The sequence below is a fragment of the Brachycentrus maculatus genome, unplaced genomic scaffold (assembly GCF_059751285.1).
Source record: "Brachycentrus maculatus isolate JH-2025_06_01 unplaced genomic scaffold, ASM5975128v1 h1tg000388l, whole genome shotgun sequence".
NCBI classification, from domain to species: Eukaryota; Metazoa; Arthropoda; class Insecta; order Trichoptera; family Brachycentridae; genus Brachycentrus; species Brachycentrus maculatus.
This window is the reverse complement of record NW_028281137.1, coordinates 978,129-992,500: the sequence shown is the minus strand read 5'-3', so window position 1 is coordinate 992,500 and position 14,372 is coordinate 978,129. Positions and strand designations below refer to the sequence as shown.

The 14,372-nt window shown below is 36.2% G+C and overlaps 1 protein-coding gene across 7 annotated transcripts in view; it reads left to right on the top strand.

The window, feature by feature from the left end:
• LOC148303068 (uncharacterized) overlaps window positions 1-12,249 on the top strand; it is a 40,324-nt gene extending 28,075 nt beyond the window's left edge. For 2 of the 7 annotated variants that reach the window (XM_088270649.1, XM_088270648.1), the window contains exons 3-9: window positions 2,881-3,063; window positions 3,224-5,666; window positions 7,437-7,967; window positions 8,535-9,726; window positions 10,076-10,872; window positions 11,447-11,531; window positions 11,919-12,249. In XM_088270649.1, the coding sequence (XP_088126775.1) occupies window positions 2,881-3,063; window positions 3,224-5,666; window positions 7,437-7,967; window positions 8,535-9,726; window positions 10,076-10,872; window positions 11,447-11,531; window positions 11,919-11,940 (5,253 nt within the window). In that variant the 3' untranslated portion in view covers window positions 11,941-12,249. Of the gene's footprint in view, window positions 1-2,880; window positions 3,064-3,223; window positions 5,667-7,370; window positions 7,968-8,534; window positions 9,727-10,075; window positions 10,877-11,446; window positions 11,532-11,918 lie in introns of all 7 variants that reach the window. The other 5 variants (XM_088270646.1, XM_088270645.1, XM_088270651.1 and 2 more) reach the window with 3 other exon arrangements.
• The last annotated feature ends 2,123 nt before the right edge of the window (window positions 12,250-14,372 follow it).

The following is a 14,372-nucleotide window of genomic DNA, read 5'->3' as shown; positions in this document are numbered from 1 at the left end:
AATAAACAAATCCACATATTTCAGTCAATAGCACCTTATCAATATGCATGTTTATATTTCGTTCAACTGTATCGGACTGGGACTTTTTATATTTGCATTATGATTTGGAACTATTCAGGATCTCAAAATTTTTCATTTTCCTTGCATTTACTCAATCGTTTACAATGAGTTGTAAAATGAGTTGAAAATGAGGTGAAAATTTAATTTACAGTATTCCTACTGAAGTCGTCGGGACACCACCATCAATAACGATGACATGCTCCGACGTATCGGGACGAAAAGCAACCCTAACCTACATGCCTATTCAGTTTATTTAATTAAACCAGAACAAGTAAATTCAACTTGGGTGAAGTTTACACATGACATAAAATGCCCTGATCTTTTTCATAAAAGATAATCAGTGCGTACTGGGTCAAGAAGGGATCCTTATGGATCTCCTCTTTCAGCCAAACCACCCGCGCATTATGTAAACAAACACTTCTAGTATATATGTATACACAATAATAATCACGGCCAGAAAGTAAAAGTAAAGCCATTGTCGCGTTAATGCAATCACCACCATTTTATGTGATCGGTGATCTCGTTCTCGCGTAACCTACGGAAAGGTAAAGTAAATTTACATAAATACTAGGATCTATCTACGTACAATATCAGTTTTGTTAACATCGGTATGTAGAAACGCAATACCGTTATATTTACACCATAGCTATGTAAAGCGATCATATGCATGTAGCTCTCAGAGTTCATCAGTTTGGCTATCCCTAGTTTTAAAAGTTCCGAGTTGATTATAATATATAAATAGATAAACGGTAATTTATTTAACCGCTTTAGTGCTGAAAAGCGCCACGACGCTCCCACTTGCCCATGTCAAGCGCGCTAGCGACGCGATCGCGCCGCATAGGTACTTCTAGAAAAAAACTTTTAATGCTTATAGAAAAAATGCAATTTGTATGCACGCAACCATCGAGTCAAATGTGCACCGAATGAAGTGTGAAGCGCGGTCGCGTCCTTAGCACTTTTGACAGTACTAAAACGTTTAATTAGTAGCGTTTAATAGATTTTTATGGCGCAAATACACAATTGAATTGTGAATGACCAAACGCAATCACAAACCTTTATGAGTGTTGCTCTTTACTTGTCTATCTATACACTATCGAATTTTCATGCGAAAGGTAGTTTTGGGGTTTTCTGTCATAACTGAAAAAAAAATAACTGAAAGTTATAGGACTAATACCTCATTTACGCGTATGCGCTCGTCGCTCGTCGCTCGCCCCGTAGTGAGTGCGCCTAGCCACTGCACTGCGCCCGCTAGTACGCTCGGCCGCTTGCAACGGTGGATTTTTGGCAGCATCTGCGTTATGTTAAATTTTATATAACTATTATAACCGTCGACTATTTAACTTTGACGTTATTTTTCACATGATCCTTCGCCACTTTTTTATATTAATAACTCCTTCCCAAGCCGCGAAAGTCCCGGTTCACAAGTGAATGTCGTGAAAAATGGACACGTACTTCCTCTGTTACTCGTTATACGAAATATCGCTCGTTAAGGGAGCAACTTTTTCAGATTTTTTTGCTCGCTATGCGAATTACTCGTTATGAGGTGCTCGTTAAGTTCCACTGTGTTCGCTGTCAACATGCGAATCGAAGTTTAAAAAATATGACTATGATCCGGCTAGTAGTAAACAAAAAGTTGTAATATGCTTTTTATTATTTATTATGAAATTTAACAGACCAGTTGGATTGGGTAATATTGTATACCTATGCTAACCAATAATCGGATGAAAAATGATTGTTTTACGGTTTCTAAAATGCCAATCGAAATTCTGAAAATTGATTGAAAAATTCTAGTTATATATTTTAATAGAATAATAACAATATCGATTAAAAATCAAAGAATAATAATAATAAAAATTGCGCGTGCAGCAAGTACACGTGATAGAAGTGAAACTTCTTAGAAATAAAGAATAAGAGAGATTTAGTGTGATTTTTTATTGATACTTTAATTTGTAATAGTGATATTCATGGAGTAATTTAGAGCCACCAAGGTGTCATTTGGAGCTGCCTAAGACAAGGACAATTACTCTCAAGTGATAGTAGACGTCAGGGGGACCTGAGATGACACGCACAGAAGAAGAAGATATAATTGGTTTATGATAAATATGAGATTTATTTATGTATTCATTCTTATTCATTATTTAGCTGTAGTATTCTTCCTTTTTTGCAGTTGCTACTATTCTTGTGCCCACCAAGATGGCCACAAGAATAATACCATAATTATAATAATAATAACCAGAATAATAATAATAATAATAATATGGCTCACATATAATGCCAAGGCATCGCGTGTGAGCTCGGTTCAAACTAGAGACAAATTAACATTAAATTATGGGCTGTTTTTCTGAAAAAAATACTAAACAAAATTTTAAAATACATAATAGACAGCAGTTAATATTTATATAACTTCAAATAATTTGAAAAACAGCATGTAAAATTAATATTAATATTGGCAACAACAACTACCCTAGCTCAACAGCAAGCCGTTAAGGATACGTGTTACGCTAACCATCCAGAGACGACGAGGTCTTGAAACGTGAAATCGAAGTTGCCATTGAATCGTCGAAGTCGCATTGGCATTGAACCCTAAAGAATCGAAAATGTACCGAAAAATTGGCTCGATCGAATGGGCTACTGTGAAGACAGCCGTGGAAGTCATTCGAATGATCTTGTGGCTCTATGAAGTATTTATTAATATTTTTTATAACCGATCAAACATACTAATTATAAGGTTAAAATTACGAACATTAGAGATTTACCCTGTACATGTCGCGTCTCGTTTCGTGCGAATGTATAAATAGAGCCCATTGCGGATTGTTACAGATGGTGGCCGGCGTGGCGCTGCGGACGGCGGGCGGGCACGCGGTGCACGCGCGGCGCCAGGTGGAGGTGCTGAGCGCGCGCGCGCCCGGCGTGCTGCGCGTGCTGCGCGCCTCCGTCACCACGTCGCACTCCCACTCCACTTCCACCTCGACACAGGGACATCGACACTTCGATGATCTCGAGGTTCATTATTTCACTTAAATATTTCACTTCAAATCCTGAAAATCAGAATCTGAAATACGGGTCTATACATAAATTATGAATGCGATGCGTTTTCATGATGCAGAAAGGTCGACGGTTTGAGATGTGTAAAAAAACTCATTACTTATGCGTTACTTTTTAGTTGTCGGTGAATCCTTTGGATACGAGTTCTCAGAGAGAACGCTCTAGTGTCGGCCGAAGCGGGGCCCTCGGGGGGCGCCGTCCGCCCTCCCGCGGCCGCGCGCTTCCTCCGGGCGTGTCTCTGGAAGGCCTCTCCTCCCCGTCCATTGTAGCCGATGGCATTTCCAAGCTTTCCGGAAGCGGGAGCGGGAGTGTCGACATTGTGGAAATGAAAAGTGATTGTGATAAATGTTCCGTAGACTCGGATGACAAGAAAGATTCCGCTGTAAAATATAAAGTAAACTATCCGGATAATGAATCTGAAGAGAGTTTTTACGATAGTTGTCCGGAAAAAGACAGCATCTTCAAGGACGAGTCGGAACAGTTGGAAGAATGGCGGAGATCTTCCAAAATACGGAGATCGCTTCAGTTCCCCCGGCGCAGTCCGACTGTGGGGAAGCCCTCGGATCTCCCGGACAACTGGGGTAGTGTCAGTAGAATTAAACGAGAGTTAGAAAATGTTCAAAATATTGCCCTTTTTCCTAAAAATGTATTTCACGGTCCTTCGATATATACGACTATATCATCAGAAAATAGTGTCATCCGCGAAGAAGAAACGGAAAGTGCCAACGGGGACTGCGACTCTCTAATTATTAAACCGAGTTCTCTCAAAACAAAAAGCTTCATTAGTCTAGAAACGTTAAATGAAGTTCGAGGACGTTTGAAAACATTTTCAGGGGAAAACGATGAAGAGGAAGAAATAAAACAATCGGCGGAGAAAGATAGTGGCGTCAATGCTGAAATCTATCCTCCGAAAACGGAAGATTCCTCAGCTGAGCCGAGAGTGACGCGTGTGCGCTCCTACGTGTTTGGGATGGAAGCGATGCTGAATGCGCGCAATGAACAGAAACAGAACTACCCTAGTGGATCAAACAGTCTCGAATCCCGAGTATCTAAAATGACCAACGCATCTTCTAATCGAAACGATGACTGGTATATGAGGAGGAAATCCTACGGTTTCGAAAAAGTTGGAAATAAAAGCGAAGATAATTCTTTAACTAGTCACGATAAAAACAATATTGAATCTTCTACTGATAGTGGAATTTGTCATTCATCAGAACTTGTGAACTCTTTATCATCCAATGGAAGTGTTACAAATTGCAATGGACGGAGTGGTTTATTATCCACCGGAAAAGCGGAAAAACGTGAAACATTTGAAGATTGGTTACAGAAGAATAGAAAATCATTTGCTGCCAATATTCAGAATGGTGTAAATAAGTACAAATCACCGCAAGATGAGAAAGCAAGTGGTGAAGTAAATGATTTTTCAGAAGATTCTACTAATCCGATTGCTATCAAGACTGAAGAGTCTGTTACAGCAAATGGTAATAAGCACTTTTTCTTCAGAAAGCTTTCCGAAGGGACTACTCTCAGTGTAGAATCATCGGCAGAGTGTCACAGAGAGAACACTAAGGATAGCGCCGTACCTTTTGCTTTTAAAAGGCACACCATCGCAGTCGATGGTATAAAGGAAATCAGAGATTTGTACGAACCCAAAAATTCATCAGTTACAAAAACATTCTTTCCCGCTACAAATATAGGTAAAGTAGATGACAACAGTGAAGACAGCATTGAAAAAAAAAGTAAGAAAGTAGAATTTTGCAAAACAGAAGTCCACTTCACCGCAGAATCTGGTCGAGTTAATATAGTAGAATCTGAAGGTAAACCACCTTCTACCAACAATTTTAGAAGGAGGCGTAAAAATTCTAACGCAACGGCGGTCAAGGATCCTGAGAAAAATAAACTACCGGAGACACGATTCGGTGATAATGTCGGGGATAATAAGAATCAAGTGATAGAAGAGAAGAGTAATTCTAATGACAAGTTGAAGCTGAACTACGCTATAATTACCGAAGTTAAATCTAAAGCCAAAGATACTGCACTCCAATCTGAAAAAAGTGAGTCACTATCTGTAGTTCAAATAAATGGTGATTCTGAAAATGATCAGCCACGCGGTATACTAAAAAACAAACCGGTAAAGCCACGTCCCTACCTTCTCGGAGAAGAAGCGGGAACACTTGCGGGAGAAAGTACGGAGCAGAACTTGTGGGGAGTGAAGTTACGGCCGGTAAAGCGAACCGAGGATGCGGGGGTCTGGAAATCCTCTGTTCTGCTAAATAATAATCCAGAGGAAGATACTCTTCTCGACAATTCTAAGAAAATAAGTGATAAAATAACATCAAATAATGAAACTTCGGCGCTTACTTCTGTAAGTGAAGTTAGCAAAGTAACCAAAGGTCTTTTCACGAGCTGCAGTAAAGTCAGTGTGGGCAATATGGCAAACGGCAGTGAACCCATAACCCAGGGCTATTCCACTAAAGTCAATTTCGGAAATGGTGGTGATGCTGTTATAGAAACATCATTTCGTCAACCGGAAAGTAAAAATGATTTTGTCAAATCTGAAGGTAAGTCCGTCCGGAACTTTTACGTAGCTATACTTAAAACTATGATTTTAATGTATTTAACCATCCAGGATATAGTTACTAAAAAAATGCTTCTGAAAACTGGGTGAAAGTAATCTTGAATTAAAAATAATGTTACACATAGTTAAAAATATTTAATTGTCATATTGATAACAAATAAAAAATTTATGGTTCTACCTTAAATGTGGAATTTCTGCACCAACTTGCTTTCCATATAACATTATAATGTAGGTATGTACAAAGCACACTCAACTCCCCTTTTACATATTTTCAAAATAACACGGTGCAAAAAAAGGAAGCTAAAAAATAATCAAACATTTGTTTGACATGCATATTAGTATTTTGAAATTTCCTACATCCTCGCTTGTACTTACTACTAGTGTTTTGCGCAAAGCGGTATGCGAAAGGGGGCTAGGAAATTATTTTATAACAAATGACCACAACATAGATCGACCTTTTCAATTTCAACAGCTTGCATGGCTTGTTACCAAGTCATTCAAAGAACTGCCAAAGAAACAGTCTCAATGATCGAAAACCAATTTTTTTGTTTAAATACTGAAAACCTGAAAATTTAACACAGGCTCTGGTGATAAATACGATTTTATACCAAATATGTGTAAATGGATTCGTCTATTGTTTTAAGAAAAATTTTTGTTACCTTCGATTTTTTTCAAGTAATATTAAAATACAATAAGCACTAATGTATAAAAATTGATATCCTTAATTGATTTACAATCCTATGATATCCTTTTTTTACAAGGAAACCTATCCACCATTTTTTATTATTCATATACATTTGTTACACTTTTTATCACATGGAACGTATCTACCATGTAATTTGGTAGTAATGTATTTTGATGCTGGTATTTTACATTCAGGTATATTATTAAAGTTATAATATACTTGAATTTAATATATATATATATATATATATATATATATATATATATATATATATATATATATATATATATATATACCATATATACTCGTATATATACAGAAGGCAAGGTAATAGTAACAATATTGGAGAGATAGGCGCCATGGCGTAGCTGGGTAGACACTTAGCTGGGCAGACACTTGTCTGGGTAGACAATGGTAAAATAAATTCAAGAAAGATTTATTTTCAATTGGTCTGGGTGTTCGTGATGTATTTTTCACATTTACCTTTCCAATTCTTACTATCCTACCTGCAAACAAGCCTCTAAAGGTAGAGGCTTTGCGGGTTATTCCTTTTTTTTAAAGTCTTTTTTACCCTCCCTAAGTACCAGTAATTGGTGGTGGCATGAATCATTACCTTTTATTGCTGCTTTTGCATGAACTAATGTAGCATGTATATTTTCTAAATTAACCAAGTAAAAACAAAAACAAACAAAATAATAAACTGTCATCCAATCTTGATGATTCACACCCATTTTTCCTATTTTTTTCATTTCCTCTGATGTACTCATATTTTTATAAATCCATACTTTAAAAAAGTTAAATTTATTTCATAGAAAAACACGACACATGTTTCTTTTTACCAGTGTTTCCACATTTTTTTTAGCCTTATATGCTAAAATTTTTACATGTGAGCTTTATTTGAGTAAATAGATCTGTTAACGTTGAGTAGTTGTAGATGTCATTATGTATTGTCAAATGGTAAAATATTTTACATTAAAATAACAAACATGTAAAAAATTTCAGATTGTTTAGTTAGATTGAATCCAAGAACAACTAACATTTCATGCATTAATCGTATCATTTCAACAGAATGTAAAGGAGAAAATATAACAACAAAAATATCTATAGACGTATCGCCAACAAAGCAAACGTTTTTCAAACGTAACAGAACTTCCCTCGATAATCTGTCGGAACTGAAATCCACAGCGTTAGTAAAACGCACAGTTCCTAAAACCGAGCCTAATAGCAATATGGTACTAATAGGAGAAAGTGACAAATGTTTCGTTAAGACAGCGTACAAAAGTAAATTATGCGAATTGCGTAAAATGTACGAAAACAAAGAGTGCAGCGAGGACAGTGCAGACGAGGAGGTGCGGAGTCTCATGGGGTGTTCATCCGGGCTCTCCTGGGGCAGCCTGCGAGCGGGCGGGCCCCCGCGGGACTGCGCTCCCCGCTGGGGCAGCCTGCGCTCTGCCGCGAGTCCGCTCGCGGCCGCGGGCGCGCTCTCGTGGAGCCGTAAGCGTGCGCAGCGCACCGCCTTGCCGCAGTGCTCCGGACTAACAGCCGCTAAACCACTCCCTAATAACCCTATTAACTGCTCCGAAAATACCCAACTAAAAGGTAACAATTCTATGGAATCATATATAAAGTTTCCTTTACAACATCTACAAGTAAAGAGCAATCTGCATTCCTGCTAGGTTATCCGCAGTTATAAAGATACAACTTATGATTTGTATGTGATCATCACTAGCTTATATCCACTTTCATAATCTATATGCAATATTAATACTGATTTCTTCATAATCCACAATTCATTAGCATGACAACATAAATCATTTGGCAAATTCATTTTAAAAAGGTGAACGGAAATGAATTCTCAACTACAATCTACATACATTTATGCACTTCTCACAATACATAATTCCTATATTCGTAAATATAAAATTCCTATATTCATAATGTACTTACATGTGAGTCAAATTTAACTTAATAAATTACAGCAATACATTTAATCAATGAGAAATAATAAATACTTCATTAACTTCATGTAGGAAAATTTCAGAATACTGTATAATATGCTCTACCAAAGTATTTTATTTTCCTTCATTCTTTTCTTGCTTTTCTTTTTTAAGTATTACATTTGCATAAAACACTTTTAAAAAATCATTTAAAAATGTTTTATTTCAGGATACAAAGAAATATTTGATGATGGTAGAAAAATAAATACCCATTTACCTGACAGTACTACTCCATCTTCCTCGGCTTTACAAATTCAAGACGTTCAAAGAAATCATATAGTAACTGAGAAAAAACAAATATTTGATCATAACTTCACTAGTTTCAATAATTATCAAAAAGATCATTTTACAAATTTAACCACAGTTGGACAACCTTCGTCAAAGATTGAAGATAAACATATTCCGACCATGCCAACGTTTGCCGACTCTGTTTCGACCCCTCGTTCTCTGATGCCTGCACGGGGTTCTGCACGGAAACTAAAACAACACGAATTATCTTATTTCGGCATAAAAGATTCGCAAAGTCAACAAACAATAACGATAAAAAATCAAAACTCGACAGAAAGTAAAGACAAAATGACAAGATCTTCAAATGCGCTAGCAATTAATTCGACAAACTCTAATAAAATAAACCAAACGTTGAGAGAAAGTTGCGAAAAGCAAAAACCCTCTGAAACTCTGACTGAATCTCCCATATATGAAAATGTTAGTAAAATTACAACTAAACACCCCGGAGAATCAATCATCGAGGAACTGACCAAAGCGGCAGATGAAATCCTTCAAGCCTTGAATGGATATTCGGATGAGGAATCCAGTCAACCTAGTTCTGGAGATGATGGCGATCCGAGAAACCACAATAATAAGAAGCGATACAATAAACCGTTAGAAACAATATCGGAAACATACACCCATAAAACTAAAGCTTTGGAGAATAAAGCTGTACAGGCAGATTTTGGAGAAAGAGGAAAATATAAATCTTCTCCTTTGACCATGAAAAGGGTGGGAAGTAAAAACTCTTCAAATTCAAGTATAGAGAGTATCGTGAAGGAATCTAAAAGTTCATCACATAAAGTAAAAAGCAAGATATTGGAAACACCTGAAAAGCCCCAGCGCAGAAAGGTGTCTTCAGTGGAGGCGGTGAAAGCGCGTCGGCTACATCGAGCTAATAGCCGAGACGCTCTGTTCCAGATACACGGCAGCTCCTCAGAAGACTTGCCCGGCAACGTGTTGGACATTGCGAAGAAGTCTTCGAGAAGAACTAAATACGGAGACATTAGAAGCTCTAATTCATCATTAAATATCCATCAGTCATCTAATTCTACTATTGTGGAAGAAAATAAAGATAGCAATCACCAAACCAGGTACTTTTTATATAATTAACTGAATATTATATAATATTTAAAAGGGTTTTTATTGTAGTGAGTTCTTATACACAGTAATATCATATAAAATATTACGCAATCATATAATACACATAAGTCAAAACTTTATTAATTTGTTGCCAGTGATACATACATACATAAAAATATGTACAGTGATATATGTACATATTTTTTTTCTTCATTTACGACTCCAAAACACATTAATTTAAGGTTTGGAATTATTTTTAATATTGTTTAAGAAGATAATGTTAAGAGTATCGAGGGATTCATTTAATTTTTGCCATTAACTAAATACTTTTCCGATATAAACAGATTTTCTTTTCATTAGATCACTTACAACAATATTGCCTGAAATACGACACAAGACTGCAGTTTCTACAATAAAAGCTGTGACCAATGAGAGCAAGGAAAAGAATGGCTGTAAAACTAAATCAAGTTCTAAAGAAAGAAGTCGACGGCGAGACAAGTTACACGAAGGAACCATATCTTCCATCAACAGGATAAGAGGTCTTGTGAGAGAGAAATCTCGTAGCGCGGACACTTCGCTAGACAGGGAAAGTGGATACCAGAGGGAGCGAATCAGATCCAAGGACACGGCTTCCTATCACGGAGATGAAATTCAAAACCCAATGAAAATACGACATTCCTCATCCCATCACAGAAACAGCCACCTGAATAAATTGCACTCGAAGGAAACTCATAGAGATGAATCACATGATAAACAAAAAATTAAAGAAACTTTATCACCAAATTTAGAAAAAACTCTCTATAAAAGTACTTACGAAAAAGATTTATCTCTTAATAAAGTTACTCGGGAGCAGCCATTAGAGCACAGAGAAAGAACACATAGTAAAACAAGAGTCAGAGATGCATCTTCACATAGAAGTGACAAATCGCAAGAGGCGAGCAGAGATCTACAGGTAGAAATATACGATGACAAATCTAGAATTATGGAGAAAACATCTCACCATCGAGAACGAGATAAATCTAAGGATAAACGCAAAGAACGAGACGCATCCTCGCACCGCAGAGACAGATCTCAGGACAGCGGAAGATTCAGACCTCCTGAACTAAAACATGACCATGCTAAGAAAAAAAATATTGCGTCTAGTGGAGTTACTCATGGTAGGTAAATTGTATTTTACATTATTAATAATTATATAAATAATCAACAACAATAGTCTGACAAGTCAGCAATGGTTCTATTTTGTATGAAAGGTAAATAATATTTATTTTTTAAATTTTATTAAATTATATAATTTAATCAAACACAACATTAGTTTCACCTTCTCAACCAATTGTTCATTTAAAAATGAGATCAAAAGGCAAAACAATTATTTATAGATTTGGCGTTTAATTTGTAGAACCCCATCTAAATTCATATATTAAATGTTAACACTAATTTTTTGAGTCTACTAAGTTGTATTTTATTGTTAAAAAACACATTAAAGTAAATTTGTGACAATTGCTTCGCCTAGTTATGGCATTTTCAAACGAATGTTTATTTAAGTAAAAACAATTATTGTCACAAATATTAAATATTGCGTCATCTAAAATGATCTGCATTTGATGTTTGTACATTTCTATGTTTTTAATTAAATACTGGATTATAGGAAATAAACACCATTTCAATCATTAAAATGAAGGTACCTACGTTTTGGAGTTGTATGTTATTATATCTCTTCCGATAAACTGATAGCAGGTGTAAGCAGCGCGATAAGCAGAGAGAGAGAGGCGAGGCCCGTCCAACGACCGCACAAGACTGCAAAACACACCCGAACGGAGTATGTACCAATATACATGTGTCAAGTGTTGTGACTTCTCTTCAGTGTAGCAACTGAGATACTTTATTCCTACATTCACTTTATATCAGTATTGAATTTACTTTTTTGTTTTTCGATTCAAACACTAACAGTTTGGCATCACGTCTTCAAATTCCGCCGACGTATTATATCATACTAACCCTTTTCAGTAACTCTAACAAACTAATGATTATATATGCCCCACCGATGCCTATTGTGAATATAAAGCTCATAAAGAGTATATAGTAACCTGTTCCTCGTCATTTATAAGTTTAGTTGAGAGAAATGACAAATTCGTAGTATTAGCCTCTTTTAGCTAACACAATTTTTGCAAACTTCGCTCTTTCTAATATTTGGTTTTTGTTTCAGGCATGATAAAAGTTTACGATAACGTTCCACTTCCCATTGAGTATAAGAGAAGATTGAATTAATGGAAAAAACGCTTTGTATTAATAATATAATGACTTTTTTATGCCACTAAAAATCATACATTCTTCAGAATTAAAACATTCAAATTAATCCAATACAATTTTCACGCACTTAACTCCATCGCTATTCACATTACATGTAAACACGAACTTCAATAAAATACATGTGATGTGATTGTAATTTTACTATAATCTTTTTATACATAGTTCCTATCAACAAAACTTTTGTATAAAATTACCTTGGCAAATAAATTTATATTTACAAAATAAAAGTTTTTTCTTTTCCCTAAAATAAGAGTGCAGTAATAAAGTTTGGTTCTTTATAAGTAGGACACGGATATTAATTAGCAGAATGCACACATAACAAGTTCATCTATGTACTGCACCAATAGTGTAATAGTGTTAATTAGCTGCAACTAATCTATAAGAAATATAGTTGCCTGAAACTTAAACCCAACTGGTGAGTGTCGGTGAAAGACAGCCTAGCTATTTAAAGTTATCATTTATTGAAAGCAGTGAAAATAATATACAAGTTGTTTTTACAATAAGGTTCACCACTGAAGAAGGGGTTTACAATATCCAATTCTAATATTAGGAATTGAAGATTTTTTTGTTTTGTTTTGTTTGGTGCAAAATTTCTAATATTTTTAGTTATTCTAGCTCTGGCTTTGGACGCCCAGCTCTCTTGCTGAGGAGTCATGTTTTTGTCCAAGGCTGATTTTTAAACAAAAGACTGGTCTCTAAAATCTCAGTGCGCTTCGGCCTAGTGTTAAGGAAGTTTACCTATAAATGGGCCAGCGCTATGCTGCATTCTGTTTCCGCGCTGAGAGTACCGGCGGTATTAGTTGAGAGAACACAACACAACACTCTATTCCTATGTAAAACCACCATCTTGCGGCGTTTCCTTTCCCGGCCACGAGATGTCGAAGAAAATCCCCGAGAGTTGTTGTCGTCAGTTTGGTGACTTTCAGTCACCTCACGACCTGGCAGAAGTTTCTTGCTAGGTGTCTTACCATATTTATTGTTTCCTCGCTACCCTGAGGCCTTTGTCACCCGCTTGGGAGCTACCTGTGGGCATCTTGACCTTTGGGTTTCATCCCCCGCCTGCTTCGACCAGCACTTGGGAGGATAGTCATTCTCCTCGAAGGTTTCCTTGCTGGGGAGACCCTCAAGTTTAATCACAAACATCCCTGGAAGCCTGGTACTATCATGGGCGCTACCTTGTGCCGGAAGACTATAAATTCTATTTCATTTTGATACTGCGTTATTCCTGTCCTATTTGGTTTTGTCATTGCTTATTATGTAATGTTTGTAATTCTATTAATTTATTTTTCATCATACACGTAATTACACATTAAAATAGTGTACCCTCACTTAGTTTTCCCGTGCCGAAGGCACATTTTACAATACTTATTGTATTAAAGAAACCTGTTCATGACATGCAATTTAATATATGGCTAAATAATGTGATGTATTTCAGATCTACCCACTACTTGTAGTTGTATGTATGTTTCCATAGTGTGTTGATTGTGATTTGTGTGCTTTGCTGGGTAGTGCGAAAGTAATTCTTAAATGCATATGTAAGGATTGTTTTAGCATATTGTTGTTTGACTGTAATTTGTAGAATATTTCCTCCGTGGAAGTATTATTTTCATTATTGATTGCTAGGTAATAATAACATTATTGACAAATGCATTACTTGTACCACCCCAACCAATAATCCCATACTGTAGAATAGATTGACATAAAGTATGGTAAATTTTTACTACTTCTTTTGTATCGATATAATTAGACATGGTTCTACTTTTGGTCATTTCTTGTAGGTTATTTTTTCAGTTTAGCCAGAAATACACTATCCGGATAGAGATTTTTGGTTTAGAAATTTACAATGCTTTTTAAAAATTTATTTTTGATTTACTATGGTTTTCTGTATTGACATTTATCGAACCATGTTAATTTTTCATTCACCAACTTCCCGATACCCGAGTTGTTGATAAACGGAGGAGAAGGGGGGGATTCTCAAGCGAGGCTAAGACAAGTGAATATTTATATTCTCAGTAGCATTGGTAAAGCTCGGATCTACCATAAACCCTCGAGGGGAGAAAGATAAGGCGAAAAGGTAATATTACTGCACACAATGGAAAATTTAAGAAATCACTTTTATTTTGTCAACGCACCAGATGATAAACAATATCAATAATTGTATTTGCGTTTAACACTACAAATGTGAGTGCATTATTAATCAAATTGCTGGGATTTTGACCCCGCAATAGGCGCAGTTGAGTGGACACTCGACTGCAAAACTGACATTGTGAGTTTGCCTGTTGTAAAATAAATTCATAAAAGATTTATTTTCAATTGGTCTGGGTGTTAGTATATATTTTTCACATTTACC